The 21,339-nt window shown below is 43.1% G+C and overlaps 1 protein-coding gene across 1 annotated transcript in view; it reads left to right on the forward strand.

The window, feature by feature from the left end:
- Positions 1-21,339, forward strand: part of MARCHF1 (membrane associated ring-CH-type finger 1) — a 314,931-nt gene that overhangs the window by 98,010 nt on the left and 195,582 nt on the right. The window contains exon 3 of the mRNA XM_088450275.1: positions 7,007-7,057. Coding sequence (XP_088306401.1) covers positions 7,007-7,057 — 51 coding nt within the window. The remainder of the gene's footprint in view (positions 1-7,006; positions 7,058-21,339) is intronic.

Genomic DNA, 21,339 nt, shown 5'->3' on the forward strand with positions numbered 1-21,339 from the left:
ACGGTCAACCAGATCATCTTTTAGTCGGTCTGAGAATCCATGCCAAAAGGCTGAGGTGAGGGCTTCCTCATTCCACTTGAGCTCTGATGCTAAAATCTGAAATTGTATGGCATACTGGCTGACAGAACGGATTCCTTGTCTCAAAGTCATAATACCAGATGAAGCTGATACAGTACGTCCGGGCTCATCAAAGATCCTCCTGAATGAAGACACAAAGGCTGTATAGTTATTCAGCAGAGAATCTGAACGCTCCCAGAGTGGGGAAGCCCAATCCAAGGCTGAGCCGGACAACAGAGACACTATGTAAGCCACTTAGTTTTTGCAGTGGGAAAGTTATAAGGCTGTAAGGTGAAATGTATATCGCACTGATTCAGAAACCCCGGCAGAGTTTAGGGTTGCCATCAAATTTGCTGGGCATAGGAAGGTGTAAGCGAGGAAATGTCCTGTTATCAGTATTTCCAGATGCAGGAGAGAGCATAGGGACTGTTAACCCAGGGGAGGATAAGGAGGTTTGCAGATTATCCTGTCTTTTAGACATTTCCTGTAAAACTGAGCCATTTGATGCTGCATGGTTTCCAGGTTTTCCAAACGGCCAGCAATGCACCAAAATAAATCTACTCCAGACTCCTGTTCTGTGGCCGGGTCCATGGGGCCAGTGCAAACTGTGAGGTTCTGGTTTTGTTGTGGGCCCGGGGTGGTGATAGGAGCAGACACTGAAGCAGGTTTAAATGAAAAGGTGGAACTTTTAATGAGTGGTTTGATAGACATGAATATGACAAAAACTAAAGTCCAGAAATAGCACTAAGTGCACTTGGGAGCTGTGGTGAAGTAATGGGGAAAAAGTCCAGTTAATGACAGGCAATGAACAATGTCCAGGAAGTGACTGGTTAATAGAGAATGTTCAGGTAGTGGCAGACAATGGGAACTGTCCAGGTAGTGACTGGTTAATAGGGAAATGTCCAGTTGATGACAGGCTGGAGAAATCAGGTGTAGTGGCTGAAATGAAGAATGCAGGCTGAGGAAGGATTATTCAGCAGAGAGTCAGTGGAGGCAAGGTGCAGGGTGAACAGCAGACTCAAGTACTCAGGCAAGGGGAAGGTAATGGAGGATGCAGGGTAATCCTGCGGGGATGGAGCAGACAAGCAGGCAGGCAGGTAGCGTATCACAGGAAACAGGTGGTGAGCACAGGGAACTCTCTCTCAGCTATGCTGAGAAACACGTTGCACTGGCAATGAAGTGAGGCTCTGAACCTCCCTAAATACCAAGTGTTGTGCCGTGACTGGCCAGAGAGAGCATGTGACAAACCTGGATTGGGCGATTAGGTCACGTCACCAGAGGCAAGATGGCGGCGCTCATGCCGTAGCAGAACGGAAGCACCACCAGGCCTCACCAGCCCAATGTGACAACGTGCCCGCACAGAACCATGCACAGCCAACGCCCCTCGGCAAACACCAGTGCCACCGCCAGACGTCCCCCGCCATAGTGACCTCACAGGTAATACCCGTCGACCACCATGCCGAGAAACTCTGGTCGTGACAGCCTATGCCCTAACACCAGCTAGAAGATCATCCGCAAACCAAGTCATACCTCTTTCAGTCAGATCCACTTTGTTTGCCGTGTACAGTGACTCCACCCTGGTATCCAAATGGACCACATTGCCACCCAGGCCACATATGAACCTGCCTATCATTCGGTTGACCTTCTGACTTGCTACATAGATAGGTTGGCCATGCCCAGTCTGCCAGTGCCTCCTAGGGACAATATCCAACCAAACCAGTCATATGTCAGGTGGGCAAGCATGTAGCTTATTCAAATCTGCCTTAATGTCATTAACAAGGTTTAAGTAACTCACTCTGCCTAGATCATTTCCACCAAGGTAGATTGCCACCATATTCGAGCAACTAAATAGCTTTACAGCATATCTGAATTCACAGCATACACATCCGTCCTAAACAACGAACCCTACACTATGTAATTGGCTATCCTTATAAGAAATTAAACCCGTCTGCTAGCATAGATCCCAGACTAGAAAACAATGAGTGGCCTACGATCCACGTACCTCTGACCATGCCACCTGCATATGAAACAAGAGGAAGATGTCAGTATCATACAAAAACCAGGAAAACAGAAACCCCAACCCTAGCTGATCCCTACTAATGAGTGACCACATGAGGTTCAGAACCCATGGAGGGCATAAATAAAAACACTCAGGTTTAGCAGGTCAAATTAGAAGAATTAGCAAATTTATAGCAAACCAAGTAAAAAAAAACATTCAGATTGGTGCATGCACTCAACATGAAATTGAATGAGCACCCATCTGCCTACTTGCCTGGTCTCATGTTTTGTTTCTATCACTTTTCCACCTTCCCAGCGCCTTGATGTTACCAATCCAGAATCAGTGAGAGCCAAAGTATATGACCTCAATCCTCAAGTCAGAAATGCACTTCATGAATACTACTATGAACTGAAATTTGGCCAGGGGTGCAACACTGTCATACGACAACCAGGCAGGCCCATGGGCTTGTTTTAGCAATAAAGAAATCTGTTGCCAAATATCGTTGTTATCATGGGCTGAAAGGGAAATCCACTGACCTCTGCCCGTATGATTAGTTTTGGACCGGTGATTTTGCATAAAACTCCTGACTCCCTGATCAGTACATTAGTGCAAGGCAGTGTCAGTTGAAGTTCTGGGAGAAGCCACTAACTCCTCTATATGAAAGGACCCAAAGTAAGCAAAAGAAAAAGCCACCCACAAAAGTACTGACTTTCTCAAAAAAGGTGTACAACACTGTACAGCGCCGCACAGCACTTAGGCAAGCACTTGTGAATGTAATACCTATCCTGTAATCTGAAAACTATAAATCAGAAAGCGAGAGGTGTAGAGGCAATAGCTAAAAGGCATTCTCCACATCCAGCTTGGCCATTAGCACCCCAGGCCTGTAGTTCTTCACCAAGTCATGTGTATCTGCAAAGGACTGGTATACTACTCTACCCTGACTGTCATCAATGGAATTACTTACCAACCAACAAGCGTTGAATGAGGCAAAACTCAGTGATCTGTGCATACGTCTGTGTTGCACTGTGCATTCATCAAGTTTCATTACCATTGTCGCTTTGCAGTGAGGAGTTATTCGCAAAGTGATTGACAGGCAGGGACAGTTTGTGGGCGGCAACTAAAACACAGGTGTGTTGCATCCATTTCTGGGGCAGGTTTCAGCCTGTGACTGCTATCCTGTGCACAGTAAAAATGTCTCTGGCATCTCATTTCCGGCGGCATCTCTGCACGTCCCTAGGGTTACTCAGAACTCTGACTGATCTGCGACCAATGTTGCATTTTTGAACTTGGATTTGTGAAGCCATCCGTGGGCATCTCAATACAAATCCCTGCGACGTTTGCATATTTTCGCAGAGCCACTGAGGTCAAAATCCCAGCAGCGGCCTCTTATTTGGGAACTTCTCTAGGGAATTTGAGGTTCATAGGAGAACCCATCTGCACCAATCCGGATATGGGCAAGCGGAAACTGAGAATAAACCCATCTAACAAGAAGGTGGCCCAAAGGTTGGCTAGCATGTCATGTGTCATATGTAAGTAAATCAGCAATGTTAAGTCCTCACCGGTTCTGGTATCCAAGTAGCAGGAGGAGAAAACAAGTAATTATCCCATCCAGGGACAAATGGTCTTATATGCCTCCTCACCAAACCCTCCTTTTCTCTTGGCAGCCTCAAGAGCCACCCTTCCTGTCTCTGTAGCCTCGAAAACGTTTACATTATTCTCCTGGGTGATTTTATTGTGGGCCCTGCATTGTAAATCCCACTTAATAGCCGTGCTGTTACACCAACCTCTGGAATCTTCATGCCTATCTACATCACCTCCCCCACCACAGCAGATACAAGCATGCACTTGGGCCCTTTCTGCAAGCTGTACAACAGAAAGTGCATGAGCTTGCGTGGGTGGTCAGTAGATCAATTCGAGCTACCGGATCTGCTGTACACAGACTATATCATAGCCAAAAGCTTGAATATGATCATATTCATGCTCCAGGATGGGAGAGAGGGGGCCAGCACATGCACCCACAGAGTCAGACAGAGATGGAGATCTATTACCTGGATTCCAAGTGCTGTTGCCACTGACACCCTATTGGTGAGTCCATCCATGGTGAGGCAATGTCATCCTAAACCACACCAGAAAAGTAAAGATATTAGTACTTGGAGAAAAACAGTTCCTATACATAGACAGCACCCCCATGTATTTATCTAGTCCATACTCACCCTGAAACCATGAAGGACCCCATTTCCAAGGACCTTCTGTTCTTTGATGTGCCCAGGCACAGGCCACCAGGGATGTAAAGAACAATTATGGGGAATGAAAGTAGGAAGGGGGTATGAACACATCCTCCTGGCTTGAATGGTCCCATGCCAGTTCTTGATTTTTAGCAGGAATGAAGGCCTGTGAATGTCCTAACTCAAGTGATGGTCCGTCCATGCTGCCCTGATTGTCCGCATCACTCGGAGTCAGTTGTCTGCTCTTGTGATAATCGCTAATTAAATACCTACACGATAAGTCTAAAGTTCGCTGGCTACTGCACATTGACAAATAGGGGGTTGCTGTATGTGCCCTGTGCTCAAGCCCTATCTCTATTTGGGCAGCAGAGCTGTTCACCCTTAACCTCCCAATGTTGCCCCCTGACAGACTCAAGCCCTAAACCTAGCTATCTAAGTCCCAGTAATGTCAAAATATGTGCCTGCCCTGCTATGGTTATCCCTGTTCCACCCAAAATGGCTACTGAGGCCTGTGAAACTAGGACTGGGCCAGCCAAAGAGGCTGCATTCAGGAATTCTTCAAGGTTAAATCCATCTGAGGTCTCCACCTTTTCTCCTGTCATTGGACCACCTTTCTTATATGAAGCCTTAACCCCCTTGTTAACGCCCTGCTAACCTGCGGTAGCTGTCCCTGCAGTGGTTTTCACTGTTAAACCCCATGCACAATAAAGGTACCAGGAATAATTTCACAGATATATTCATAATACAACAACACTTATAATACTCACTGGTTACTTTGAATCCCTGCTACTATTATTCTTTCTGCACATTTGCAAGCTGCCATTACTGGAGATGGATCCAAAGGATCCCACTTGAAAAATATTGCAATTCAGTAGCCTATAGGCTAGAATGGCTAACACCAGCAAAAGTTGGCAAATGCAATCTATAGGCAAGCCTGGAAAAGCTATGCACTTCGGAGCTTGATGAATTTGGCAATATAGCAGTCAACATAACCTACTAAGGGGACTGCTGTGCTGAACGAAACTAGAAAGACCACAGCAGATATCAGAGATATCTACTGTGGTACCTTATTAATACATCATGGAGATACTTAAAGACTGGCTTTTCTGCTCTATTATTGTAATATATAGACCATCGTACCTCCAAGCTAGAGATGAGCTGCTCAGTTTTACAGACAACCAAACACATCCAAACTTTGGGGTTCTAAGTTGAAACGAGTCCCGGCTCGGATCAGTTTGGGGATCCAAGTACAACCAAGTCCTGACTAAGCTCTTCTTGCCAAGATCGGAACTCGGGTCTAAATACTTGCATATAAGTCCCTCCCTCATGATTTCAGGTGCAACTTCACACAGGAGATTGTATGGAGAGGGTGTGAGCTGTAGTTCATGCTACAATACTACATACTAGTCGCCATTAGAGAGAGTTGTAGGTAGTGGTACTGTACATGTAGTGAGTGGGAAGTGTTTAATCTGCAGACACCTTTGTCACTAGGTATGTTTGTCAGACACTAGCTAGCACCTGCAATCCAGTGCAAACAGGCTCTCGTGTATGTTTGTCAGGAGTGAACTTGTGAGCTGCACTTACTTGCAATTGTTTATCATAGATGTGCTACAGTATATACTTCTAAACTGCCATGTGTCTGTGCCCCTGCTCTGTCGCATTGTTTAGCCAGCCAGCTCGCTGCAGCCTTTGGCCAATACTGGTGAAAACAATGTTATGAGCTGTCAGGTGATCAAAATTGCCTGGAAATAACTGGAAATTAAGGTTATTGATGTTAATAATACTGTAGGTGAAAAAGACATGATTTTAGTTGTTTTTTAAAAAAAAATCCAAAACTTAATCAAGACACTTGAGGGTGGCTTTGCCAAAACCAAAACACGACGATGTTTTAGAACCAAAACCAAAACATTGGGATCTTTGCACATCTCTACTCCAAGCATAGTAATCACTTACAAAATACTGTAGGTATGTTACAGGTCTATAGCAAAACATTTATCCATTGCAGGTTGAGCCTCCCATATATGTTTTTTTTTAACTTGACTGAGATAGTGTAACCTTTGCTTTTGGATGGTTCAAATACACAAACTTTGTTTAAGGTGCAAAATTAAAAACAATATTGTATAAACTTACCTTCAGGCTATGTGTATAAGTTGTATATATAAAAAAAATGAATTTCACGTATGTAGACAAACTTTGTTTCAGCCACAAAATTATTGAAAATATTGTATAAAATTACCTGCAGGCTGTGTGTATAAGGTGTATATAAAACATAAATGCATTCTGTGTTTATATTTGGGTCCCATTCCCAAGATATTTCATTATAGTATGCAAATATTCCAAAATACGGAATATTCCGATATCTTAAATTCCCCTGGTCCCTAGCATTTTGGATATGGGAGACTCAACCTGTACAAGAGGCATGTCTCATGACTACCTCTTCTCTGCACAATGCACCAGATTCTGTGGCTACAATTATATTATTTTACTGCAATATATGATAACTCAATCCATGTTATTTTTTCCACTGCTTAAGACTGCAGCAAACTGTGTTAAACATATTAGTATAATTCTTTGATAGTTATAGCATTTAGAGAAATCAGTTCAAACTCCACTGTTCTATCTTGTAATTAAAGCTAATTGACACAGCATGGATGAAAGTGTATCTACAAGATACATTCCAACATACTTATCATACCTAATTTGGTAATATAATTTTGTTTTGCAGAATGACAAATCCCCTGGGCGCTCAGCAAGCCGATCAAGCAACATTTCAAAGGTTTGTGAAACATGTTACCGCTTCTTATGATTGACAGAGAACTTTTATGTGCCTGAATATTACGCCACATTATTATATGCACATTGAATGCACATTCTGTATTGCACTTGTCAGCTTTAGTTTAACATTTCTTTTTGACTTTAATTAGAATGATACACTGTCAATCCAATTTGCATATGTCAAGATCGTCACATGGCACTTTGCTTTCATATTATTCTTTTAATAACTACCCTAGACAATGTAATGATTGACTGAATAAATGGCAGAGGTTGTGGTTTTTTAATCCTTTCTTAATTTCACAAAATATTCATATCTGATAGCAAGTGTTTATAACTAGTGAGCTAAGTTCTAAATATCATTATAAACATTTCACTTATACATGGCTATTGAATATAAACATATCTAAAAAATCTTATGCTGGTCATACACTATACAATTATCTGGCAGATATCTGTCCAATCTGGCTGGTTGGAATGAAAATCTGGTAATGTACAGTATGGGAGCAAATTACATAAATCATTTGCTCACAAACAGTGGAAAACAGACAAAAATGGTTGTTCAGACAAATTGGTGAGAATACACAAATTTAACCAATTAGAACAATTATTTTTTGTAAGTTTTACAGTGTTTAAGAAGATATGATCGACTGTCATTTGCTCCCATACTTTACCAGGTTTTCATTCGTACCAGCCAGATTGGACAGATATCTGACAGATAATTGTATAGTATATGCCCAGCATAAGACATGTTTAAGACACAGAATAAAACCTATATGTTTAAAATTTGCAACACCAGACCTAAGCAGCAGTATAGGTTATGGCAAATGACTCAGAAATAAAGAAAAAAAGATATACATTACAGCCATGAGGAGGAAATAGTGTGAATACATTATATATTAACAAGTATACTTTGCTAATCTGTGTGATTTTTTTCAAGGGCCGTTTGAGCTCAACACAACTTTTTTATTCATTATTATATATATTTGAGGATTATTATTTTTTAAATTATGTTTTATTTTGATTCTTTTTACATGATCATTGAAAAAACTTTTGGGTAGATTCAGATTTGGGAATAGAGTAAGATATAGCAAGTGCTACCCCTTTTACACCGACCTAAAAATCCCGGGTTGATGCGCATGAACCTGGGATTTTTGTTGGTGTAAATGGATCCACCCGGGTCCAGGGACCTGGTGATCCAATTCAGGTACTTTGCAGGGATGGCCACGGGTTGCTCCCGTGGCACCCTGCAGTGTAAATGGCGCGATCCGGGTCACGATGACCTGGATCGTGCCGCATGCCTCCCAATTGGCTTGCTTCAGTGGCGATTGGAGATGACATCAAATCAAAGCGTCCACTGCAACGCCAAAAAGCCGGGTCTGGCGTGAACGGCGCCAACTAGGGAATATCCTGGGTCGGCCCCGCAGTATGCCAGGGGTAAGTTCCGGGTCTGAACCCAGAACTTTGGTATAAAAGGTATAACTGTGTTTTTTATTTTGTGCATGTGGGGTAAATACTGGCTGCTTTTGCATGTAGCCTAAAAATACTGCACAGCTTTATTATTGCACTGCAGTTTAGGTTTCAGTTTGGACTCACCACAAATCTAAATCTCTCTGCACATTTTAAATCTGCCCCACCTGCAATGCAACATGGTTTTACCAAGAGGCACAGTTACTTTCTATATCGTACTCTGGGCCTGATTCAGACCCGGACGCTATGCTGCGCTTGCATTGAGCGATTTTTAGCAGTCTGCGCATGCGTATGAGTCGCAATGTACGTGCATGAACCAGTCATTGTGATGGGAAAGTGCTCGCCCAGGGCCGCTATTTTGAGTCACAGTGCCGTTTGTGGGTATTAACAGGGGAAGGTGCTTGAAAACGGTGGGGGTGGATATGCGAACGCAGACGTGCCCGACCGTCAGAACGGCGTTTAATGGGTGTGCATAATTAGCAAAGTAGCATCATTACACACGTGAATTGGTTGTATTTTAGCCAGAACTGCTCACAATGTTGTGGTAGGAAAAGGTTACCACAAGCACTGCGAGTAGCACCGATAGCTCTCCATGTTCCCGATTAATCCGATTAATCCTACAAGTGCCGGAGATGACGTGTTGCGAGTGGCAAAGGGGCGTCTTTATACAGGTTTCGAGCGCATAGTGCGGCCGCTCGCTATTACTTAGTGGGCGGCTTTACACAACGCAGTGCGAGCACATGATTTCAATAGCCGGCCCCTTTTAGCCAATGAGCGTACGCAAATAGTGTCCGGGTCTGAATCAGGCCCTCTATTCCCAAAGCTGAATCAGGCCCTTAGTTGTATTACACTTACTGCATCAGTGCAAATGCTACATGCATGATAAGTATCTATATTCCCCCAAAGTTTGCAAATGTTATAATAAAGGCAAAGGTTATATAATACCCCTCTCACATCGCAAAAGTAACCCGGATATTAACGGGTCTACCCGGGTCGAGGTGCAGTGTGAATGCGCCGCCAGAAAAATTCCCGGGTCGAGCAACCCGGCATTTCAACCCTGCAATAGACCAGGGTTGAACTCTGGACTGACCCAAGTCATAGTGCATTTTGAGCGGGCCCTACCCAGGTTATCCAACACGGGACTCAGCAAACACAGTTGACTGGATGTTCCTGGGTCTCACTTGATGATTTCAGCAGCCAGACACACAGGCAGCACACTGCAGACAACAGCAGAGGCAGTATTCCAGCAGTCTGAAAGGAATTATGGGCCCCATTTATTAATAAACGAAAATACCAGCGGCAATTTTCGTTTAGTATCACTGTGATAGAAACAAAAATGCCACTTGTATTTATTAATAGCGAAGTCCCGCGAAACCCTCATCCTCGGCGAGGTCCACCGCTGGGCTGCTGGCAGCCTAACGCTGCAGGCAATGGGGCTCCAGTGTTATGTGCATGCGCGACGGTCCGTCTGCGCATGTGCATGACATGGGGACCCGGGAGTGCCTGGAAGGCTTCGCTGAAGCCGGGAAGGCACCGCCGGGTCTCCATTGCCGGCAATGGGGACTGCATCGCTCTGTGGAAACAGCGGTAATCTTAGATTACCGCTGTTTATTAAATGCAGAAAGATGCATAACCCCTTTGGTCGATTGCTAAATGGGTTATGTTTTATTAGTAAATGGAGCCCTATGTCATTACAGTGATGGCTAAGTGGAGTGATGAAGAAGTGAACTGTATACCTTTCTGTCAGAAGCTGCATCATGCTCTCACTGGCTGAATCAAACAGCAGTAAAGCACAAACACTCATGAAGTCAGGGCTACACAGTGATAATCCATCAGCCATGATTCTTGCAATGCTGGGAGCAGTCCCCACCCCTCCCTTTTGTTCCCTTTTGTCATCTTATCTTTGTGAGCCTGAAAAAGTAAATTGTTAATGATATTCATAGGGTTTTACAGGGCTGACCCGGGTTCAGTGTGAACGGGGCCAACCCAGGAATAACCCTGGTCGAAGGTGCAGTGTGAAAGGGGTCTGACCCAGGTTGCAGCTAGGTTGGACCCGCATTCAAAATCCCGGGTCAGAGCCGGGTTTGCAATGTGAAAGAGTTGAGCTTTGCAAAACAAACAAAACAAATGGGCAGCACAACCAAACACCTCTTGTTGGCCTCCCATGACATAACATCGCTTTTGTGTCAGTTGCAATAAGTTTAATTTAACACCCTCTAGGGGATGGTATTGGTAAATACACCTCTCTCAGTGTTGAAGGTTGCTGTCTGTTGAAGATACTAAATGCCAGAGACCATGGGAATGGGTTTTCAGGTAGAGGAGGGGCTGAAGAGAAAGACACTCAGGGGAGGGATTACTGGATGTGTAGCTGGGAGAGCAGAGAAAGGAGGGGGGAGAGAGAACAAGGGAGTTGAGAGGGAGAAGTTGGAAGGCAGCAGATATCTTTGGGGACAGACTTACTGTAGAGCTGGGAAGTAGGAATGTAGCTTTTGCGCTCCCCCATCAGGGGGAGAATGGCGGGGCTGTGGCAGCTGCCATGATGCCAATATAATGCCAAAGGAGAGAGGTCTGGAGAGAGACCACAGAGAGAAAGCTGGAAGCCTGCAGTGTGAGCAGCCCAGTGACGTTTTGATCACTCATGAGAGGGGTAAGAGATGGGGAAGAAGAGTTTCCCGGGAGCTTTACTGTTAAGGGCCAAGAGGAGTCCCTTATGCATAAAAAAACCCCAGCAGCCATTAGAGGGGGTTGGGTCACTGTGGTACAGTTTTGCCCGCACTGCTCCTCACCTTTGGAACTCCCTTCCTCTCCCCATCAGACTCTGCACCTCTCTACAATCATTCAAACAATCTCTTAACCCACTACTTCATTAAAGCCTTCCAGCTCTCATCCTAACTTGCTGCTACATCTTCCTTCCTCTCCGCCTACCCCATCTGTGTCACTCCTGTTTGTCTGCCCCTCCACTTTAGAATGTAAGCTCTTTTGAGCAGGGCCCTCTACCCTCTTGTGCTTCTCCCTACTGTATTTTCATTTATCTCTTACTCCCCACTAGAGCAACTAACACTTAGCTGCTTATGTGGGTGTAAAGGTCTCTAATATAGCAATGTTTATTATCCTTATCCGTGTATTGTATTGTAAGTCGCTGGTTACTTACTTGTTTATGTACTTTGTAAGGCGCTGCAGAACACTTGTGGCGCCATATAAATAAATTATAATAATAATAATACAGTGTGGCTAAAGGAGCCATTCCTGTAGGAGAGGGATGGGCTGCAATTGAGAGCGTGATAACTGCAACGGAAAAGTCTGGATATTGCTGTCCCATGTAAAGGAGAAGGGAAGCAGAGAGAGGCAGACTGGGTATGAGACACTCTGTATATTGTCTTAGAAGAGATAGAGAGGCAGTGTGCACTAGTATATATGTGAGATCTGTGTGAAGCTGTGGAACTACAGGCACCAGCCAGCAAAGGGCCAGGTGGACATGCATGTATGAGGTGGGAGAACCACAGGCACAAGCCAGCACAGGGCCAGGTAGACCTTTATGTGTAGAGTGCAAAGCATCTACTCTATCTGTGCTTAAAGACTGTGCTGGTGAAGTAGAGTGCGTTGTAATGTAGCCATATCCACAAGATTGTCATACACCATCTGACATGCCAAGTATTTGAAATGGAGGGAGAGAAATAGCTGGTGTAACCATATTCATTCTTTAAAGTCATGTGCAGGAGGAGAGAAATAAAGTGGTTAATTTTTATAAGAGAAGGTCTCGCGTCCAAGTTATTTAACAAGAACTGGTGCTGCCTGTGTCCCTGCAACCATAATCTATGCAGCAGTGCCACCTGGAGCATTCTTAGGACACTTCTGACCGCTGCCCTTACAGCTCCCCAGAGCATACTCAGGATGCTTCAGGCATTGCTGTAATCACAGGCAATTGTGACCCCGCACATGTAACATCACACCGAGGGGGCGTGGCCTGCACTGGGCCTGCAAATAATGTTACATATATGAAAATGGCCCTCGGCAGAAAAAAACTTCCCCACCCCTGCTTTACATGCTGAGCAAGAGACTTTATGCCAAACTATTGAGCCTCAATGGTAGTAAAGCAGTTTCTCTGTAGGTTGCTTTCTATCTCAGCATGATTCTTGTCTTACTCTGAATATCGTATGGGCTGTGGACTGCCATGTACTGTATATGGTATTTCTCAGAACTAATTCTCATTAAATAAATGTTACAAAACTGTACAAAGCAGATCACATTTAGATAAATACTGTATTAGGAATCCCTAAATAAATGTAATTACAGAAGGGTAGATTGGTAGTAAATTTCATTTAATTTTTTTGATTACGAAGCAAATTTATGAGGGAGGAGAGGAGGGGAGGTATTTACAAAAAAATATTTTATTCATTCACATCAGTCCTTGCCCCAGAAGAATCCTTGAGTGCTATGCCTGCTGCTACTGAGAGTGGATTTTCATCCCAGAAGGGGACCAGGGAGACTACTACTAGTGGTTTCAAAAAAACAATTGACTGTTAAACAAATCTTTGCAAAGATTCCACTTCACTAGAAAAGCATTTCCCAACCTGTACAGGGACATTAAAAAATAACTTAATTAGTGGCCTCCAAAATGCCATTGTACCCACTGTCAACTTAACCACATATATGTGGACAAGCCAAACAGAGCAAATGCAAGATTTAAGATTTAAGGTTTAAGTCTTACGTTGCGTCTTTCTTGAGAATCCTTGAGCACTATGCCTGCTGTTGCTGTGAGTAGATTTTCATCCCAGAAGGGGTGAAGACATTGTGCCGTTCTTCGCAATGGACACAGATCTGAAGAGATGCAAAGAGCTGTTGGTAACCAACTTGTCAGCTCAAGTGGCACATGATGCAGAGGTGGCTTCTCCTCCAGTTTCTCCAGCAAGTGCATTTGCTGAGAAAAAACTAAACTTTCCAAAGAAAACCCATTGGTGATGCAGATGAGTCAACACAACCAAGTTTTTTTGTCTTTTGCCCAGTCATGACAATGGGCTTTTTCTTATCATGTGCAGCAACTGTTTCATCCACTTGTGCCTAATTTACACAAACAACATCCTCATCAACAACATCCTCATCATCAACATCCTCATCATCAACATCCTCATTAGCGTCAGCTACACAAATATCCTGCTCATCCTGGTGCACTTCCACAGAAGCATCCTCAATTTCTATGTCAGCATATTCACTTCTGCTTATGTCATCATAAGAGGCAGAACCATCAGTCATAAATAAAGGCCAAGGCCTTAGCCTTTCCTTACCTCTTAATGTGGTGAAACTGGCATATTGCCAATTTTATGTCTTTCTGCAGCTAACTTTCCCTTTGATGTTTTCTTCTTTACCACTGTAAAAGATTGGTTCTTGAATTTGGATACACTGACTTAAGCCCTATATGCCCTTGGGCATTGGCTTTAATAGATGATGTAGATGGACTACTATCATCATGACTGGTGGCACTGACAGCTCCAGCACTAGTATGTGGTTCCTGCTCTCCTCTCAAGTCTCAACTGATCATTCTCCATAACAACAAACATGAATGAAGTGGGGTACAGCACACACATCAATTCGTACCAACTTTAAATATTATACTGCGGTATCAATGACCTACAGTGTCACAAGATTTTTTATGAATAAGAAAAGAATAACACACTGCGCTGCCACTTACAGTGTCACAAGATTATTTATGAACAAGAATAACTTACTGCGTTACCACTTAATGTCACAAGATTAATTATATATGAATAAGAATAACACACTGCGCTACCACTTAGTGTCACAAGAGTAATTAATTATAAATAAGAATAGCACACTGCGCTACCACTTAGTGTCACAAGATTAATTATTTATAAATAAGAATAACACACTGTGCTACCACTTACAGTGATGTCATTATGTTTTATATATAACACATGTTATTTAGCACTTTGTTGTTGTCTTGTAGTCAGCGTGTACAGTAATCATTTATTCATGAGGAAAGAAGTGAAAAGTTGAAAATTAGACTGCGCTACCACTTACAGTGTCACAAGATTATTTATGAATAAGAATAATTCACTGTACTACGACTTATAGTGTCACAATACATGGACGATAAACTGTGGTCTGGCCGGCAGTGTCACCAAACAATAATAGCGCAGCTAAGTTGCTAACGCACACACACAAAAAATATTTATTTATTTTTTGTGGATTGATATACAGTATTGATATCATTAATTTCATTTCACTTTTATTTTTTCCACACTGGGGAAGAGCACCCCTGAATTAGGCAGCAGCTCCTTGATGGACAACAAAGCACCCCTGCCAAGTGCGGACAGGCCACCTGCAGAGTCACAAATACGTGGACGATAAACTGCGGCAGTGTCACCGTACAATAATAGTACAGCTAAGTTGCTAATGCACATACACAAAAAAAATAACTTTTATTTTTTTTAAACTGGGGAAGAGCACCCATAATTAGAGCACCCCCCCCCCCCTGGACAACACAGCACCCCTTTATAGACTGCAGCCCTAACCTGACGGACAGGACAAAAACATAGCAGCAGCCACAGTTAATTGACAGGACAATTGACAGCAGCTGCAGAACCCAATGAAGGAAGCCCCTTTATATACTGCAGCCTAAACCCCTTTATGGACAATACAGCAGCTGCCTTCAGCCGAAGACCCCGACTGGACACACACACACTGAGTCACTGACAGTGACTGACTACGTCTGCTAGCTTCTCTCTCTACAGCCGGAGTGAAAATGACGCCGATCGCTGGGACCTTTATATAATCCAAAACCTGCGAGAATCCGACAGCAAGAGGATGACATTTTGCCTCGTTTTGAGATCCGAGTCACGCGGGAAAACCCGAGCCTAGCTCGGTTCCCGTCTCGGATCTGGAAGTTCGGGTGGGTCCGGTTCTCGGAGAACCAGTCCCGCTCATCTCTAATTTAAGTACATCTCTGAATTAGGCCCTATGTCTCCTTATGCTTGCAGAGTAGCATACAAACGTAGGCTGAGTAAAGTAAGGGTATTGTTGTCATGCAATTGTGAACTGAGGCACCTGTCTGAAGGATATCCCTGGAGGTGCATATCTGCCTTTCAGTAGGAATTGCAGGTGCCTGAGAGCCAGTGTAACTGTAAATACACCCTGTTGATGATTATGATGAAGGTCTCAAGCATGAGCTTCAGATTCACCTCTGTAGCTGATAAAACCTTCTTCATAGCTCATACATGTGTTATATGATTTTGTGGGCATATTTTAAATAAATACAGTATTTTTGTTTCTTTAATTCATAAGTGAGAGGGTTAGATTATAATTGAAACTAATATATTAGCTAATGCATTTTACACTATGAAAACAAATGTTAGAAAACCTTTCTTATGACCTGTTTGGATGTAAATGTATGTACACTTGATGCACAATGCTGCTGGTGCAGGGCTGGATGCAACCACCAGTAATTGAATCGCATCCTGCGGACATTGATATATTAAATAGGGGCAATCCCTAAATATGGTCAATACTAGGATCTCCACCCTTTGATAAATAAATACACCCCTTACTCTTCAACAAAATCAATCCAGACGCTGGGTGTTGCTGCTGCTAGCTTTCCCCACACATGCAACCATTAAATTGTGTAAATGGTGTTAAATGTCTCAATCAGTTACAGATCATGTAATGTGAGATTAATCACACACAATTATATATAATGATCACAAGCGCAGCTCTAGCATATTTTACTGCAGCTTTCTCTCTGCTCAGTCATATGATAAACTGTACAGAATCCTGCTTAGCAATTCCTTTACAGAGAAAATCCATTTTAATATATTTTCAAATACCATTGTTATGATGTCAGAGTTTTATTGGTTTTGCAAGCAAATGACAAACTTATTATTATTATTATTATTCATTTTAAAGCGCCACATGTTATACAATGCTGTGCAGAGAAGATTTGTCATACACATCCGTGACAACTTTGTCAGATATTGTTGGCACTTTTTTTGTGTTTAACTTCAATCATGGGGTGATCACCTGTCTTGCTTGCATCTTTTTAAAAATACATTGTTTTACTGTATGTCATATTTATATTGCTTAATTTGTTTTATTTGGATGTAACATTTTTGCATTTGATACAACTATTTCCAGAACACACCTATGTATATTATCTAATGCAATGAAAAACTATCTGAGATTTATTTTTTAAAATGAGCTGAGCCAGAGTGGGCACCTTTTTAGCTTTGCTGTGACACTGTTGAATGTGTGTAATACTCTGTTTGACGGAAACAGGGAAATAGGAGAGGTGCAATGTTGGATGGTATGATCAATGTGCGGCTGATGGTGCAACGTAATACACAAAGCAGTGGATTAGCGCCACAGCTGGTGGGCATCACTGTACAAATCCCATTGGCTGCGGCATTAGAATATAGACACAGTTGAGTTGCGGATTAGGACACAGTCACGGCTGCATTATCATCCACCTCTGAATCAGGCCCTCTGAATTTTAAGGAGCAGCTCTGTGTCTCTGTCAGAAGACTGTCTCAGTATTAAAGTAATTCCAACTCTTCTTATCCCCACACTGGGCCTGATTCAGAGGTGGACGCAGTGTAAGTGGCCAATGTTTTCAGTCTGCACATGCGTCTCGATGGTTACCGCTGGGGGACGCAGAACAAATTTGGATTCAGAGTGAGACAATTTCAGTGGGTGTTCCTGGGAGGTGACAGGTGACCATCTCAGCTTATCAAGGGCACTGCTTGTATTCCTGGATCTGCACAGACATCAATCAAAACATCAGAACACCAAGCAATACTGCTCAATCAATCCTTAACAGGACCTAATACATAGATCACCAAAAACTGCATCCTATATGATCTCCAGGGCCGGCTCCAGTTGATTGGCTGGCAGCTGAATAAAAGAAGGTGATTTGAGAGGGCAAGGTGCTTCTGACGAAACGGTACCTGACTGAGAAATGCGTTAAGCCACGCCCCCTGATGTCAAACCAGGAAGCAGGCAGCGGCAGTTAGCGGTACACGCTGTGCAGAGACCTAAGCTGTCCTTCATACAGCACCGAGGACTGCATGCAGTTTGAGACACGGCTATCCAAACGGCTCCTCAACATCAGCTACTGGTGCCACATCCACCGGAACGCTGTGCACAGTGAGTAACTCCCTCCCAACAGTGGAGTTACCATAGTAACATCTGAGTTGCCGATGAATGAAAGTTTAGTTATCTCCTATACTGTAAGTGCCAAATTATAGCATGGATTTTTGCTTGAATGCATCTGCACCTTACGTTCTATTAACTCCTTAGTGTCTGATCAACACCAGGAGGATTTATCTTATACACTCAGAACCTGCTATTGACATTGCTTATGCCAGTTTGCGATTTTCTGAAGGCTTACTAGCCCAATGGCTGCTGAATCTGCTTGCTTTGACTACTAACTAATTTGACCAGAATATATAGGCATAATTATTTGATTCTAACCATCAACCCTGGTTGACATTACTGCAATTTTTAAACGGGATCCATTCGTAATACATGTTGTGTAGGATGTATATGTTTTTGTGATTGTATGTATATTTATGTGACTGAATTTTTTATCATGTGTTGTTCAACTACAGTTATTATTTTTCAATATTTTTACCTGAATTGAATGTGTTCAAATTATCATTATCTGGTCAGTCACAATCAGCGCTCCACTATTTTTTCTCTGCTGTAATGCGCTGTCTGTCCGAGGGAGCCGGCTGTAATCTCTCCCTCCCCCCCGTTGACAGGCTGTCACTACACAATCCCCGGACACAGCTTCTTAGCAGCAGAGCTGGTCCGTTCCGGTGTCCCGGCATCTGGTCCGGCAAGGAGCCACTATAATGAATGCTCCCTGCCTGTCACTGACACACCCCCAGGACGGGGACTCGCATTATACATCTGACAGCTCCTCAGCAGCAGAGGTCGCTGCAGGGAGCTGTACCAGTCCGGCGTTCCGGAATCTTGACCGGTCCGGCTTTCACCGATACCCTTTACTAAGCAGTGCTAGGAGACAGAGTGAAAAGTGATAAGGTGCCAGCCAATCAGCTCCCAACTGTCATTTTTCAAACACAGCCTGTGAGATGACAGTTGGGAGCTGATTGGCTGGCACCTTATCACTTTTCACTCTGTCTCCTAACACTGCTTACTAAATAGACCCCTTATTTTTCTGAGGACAGAGCACCCGGAGGGTGTGTCCTCCATGTTTGGCTTCCATGGTATTTGCAGTTCTCCAGGCAACTTGCAGAATTATTTTCTAAATTGAGACGCCAATATTGACATTTTCAGGCTGAACAAAATGAAACTTTATTATTACAGCTACAATTATACAGAGGTAACTGAATATTGAAGATGATATATACTGTAATGGAGGTAAACTGTATCATTTAGTACAATCTTTTTCAATTATCTGCACAAGTGAGATGAGAGAAATGAATAAAGGATTTTCTGACACTACAGTATTTGTTGAATCGATTACAGCTGCCAAGCAGATGTGATTTATGAGATATCTACTATTATAACTTAGAAATACTTCATTCAGTAATTTGAATTTTACATTACATACATATTCATATTATTTAATCACTTGCAAAAATCTGAAAAGTGTATTTTTGAAAGGTTTGTTCAACTTGTTCACATTCTAATATATGTCCTTGATCCTCAGGTATGAATACTGCCAAATATTCTCCATATTTCCACCCCCTTCCCGAGTGTGTTGGCATTTTTAGAACCATAGGCTTGAGGTTACTATTGCTTAAAAGAAAAACAAAGCATGTTGCAGGCCTAATGGAGTTTTCGTTTTCCCCCATTACTAATCAATATGAATTAATTTACTGTACTAAAAGAAATCCATATTACTTCTCAATATTACCCGTAGCTAGCACAGCCTGTAATTACTTGAGTCTGTGGAAGGCACAGAGAGAAACGCACTCCCTTTGCTTTGAAATGCTTATTATCTATGGATGGATAGATGTGCAAATGTAGTTTTTCTTCAAAGAATACTTTCAACTACATAATGCATAATTTGAAATATATAAACTGCATAAAAGCAAGTGGCTCCCAGGAAGACCTCCCACTTACTATTTAGCAGCTCTCATGCAGCTAGATAACAGCATAAAACACTCCTGGAATCTTGAAGTAATACTCTATATTGCAGTAAAACCTTGATGTGATATATGTTCATCTTGTTAAAAAGTTTTGAAATCATAAGTCAAATCCAACCTCAATTAAATGTTACATTAACACCCCGTCTCTTGCCTCCAGGAATAACAATAAAATAACATTCAAAAAATGTGTATAAAATGCAGCAGCTGATCTGGTGCATGAGTGTTGGGGGCTACAATTCCTAATCCTGTAAACAGGGCTGGCCCCAGGTCTACACAAACCCTGCACGAGAATTTTTGGAGCACTCACCCCACACAATCCAACTATGTACATAATGAATACTATAAACTGAATACACTATTCCCCGCACAGGAAAAAACAAACACCCACATTGCTCCCCACAGGAAAAAAAACCCCATATACATAGGCCCCTCTACAGGCAACAAAAATCACATTACCCCCCCTCCCCTCCCCACAGTAAAAGAAAAATAAAGCACAGATTGGCCCCGCAGAAGACTTATGCAGGGTACACATTGGAGCAATGTTGGGCTTATTTGCCATTTTATAACAACAAATCGCTTACTTCGCTAAGTGTGTATGGCCAATATGCGCAGCCCCTTGCTCGCTCCCACAGTCGCATGCAATGTCGTGAGGTGATGTGCTACTCATCAAACCTGACGACATTGCTAGCGATATAGTGTACATCGCCTAGTCTGTACGTCAAACCGGACGACCTTAAATAAATGGCGGTCCGATTTTAATGTCACCTTCTTTCCATCTATTCTTGGGATCCTAATGACAGTTGTTCTAGTGTGTACAGGGGTAATGATAAATCGTTTACAACTAAGTGGTACGATATATCGTATGGTCGTTCATACAATTGTCGTGTATGTATGCTCAATATTGCTAGTTTTGGGCTCAAGGGAAATCGCCTGGAAGGTCGGAGCGATTACCGGTCGTCTCAGTGTTTACCCAGCTTAATGCATGCAGCTCAAGAGACTGTAACAGGACTGCTTCCTGCTAAGCTGCCTCACTCATGGATCTGAAATGGCAGTGGGGTCAGGTGTCTTATGAAGGCTGCAGATGCAGCTGCTTAAATGTCCCCTTGATGAGGGGAACGTAGGGGTGGAACAGAAGTTCCTTCAGGGCAGCAGGCAGCAGCAACTGATTACCTGTACTGTGTCGCTGCCTGTCTCCTCGTCCTTAATGCACTGTGCGACTGTGTGACCTCCATGAGGTCACGTAGACACGTCAAAGATGGGTCACGTCCCGGGCTGCATTTGAGCCGGAGAATGAGCCCTGCATAGCCCGGGCCAGAAGTTTAAATGGGCCAGAAGTTCAGCTGTTGCACTGCACCCCCTATGGGGTGGCGCCACTGTGCGGCTGCTTCACTTGACTGGGCCTCAAGCTAACCCTGTCTGTAATCAGTCTGGGTTATCTCCCTATATGGCATATAAGGCAGTTTATGTTTGGTTTACCAAGCATCAAGGATAATACTGTATCTAAAGCAGTATGTACAGCTAAAAATCCCTACATTGAAAAAGTGTACAGATTTTGTTTGCATTCTTTAGATGAAAATGTACAAAAATGATGGCACAAACTGATGCCTGCAAGATACAGGGCAAAGCCTAAAATGAGTATGTGTGCTGACACTGACAGCCATTGTTACAGGAATGCAGCCAGTACATGTTT

This window comes from Taudactylus pleione, unplaced genomic scaffold, assembly GCF_031769625.1.
Source record: "Taudactylus pleione unplaced genomic scaffold, aTauple2 ptg000513l, whole genome shotgun sequence".
Lineage (NCBI taxonomy): Eukaryota > Metazoa > Chordata > Amphibia > Anura > Myobatrachidae > Taudactylus > Taudactylus pleione.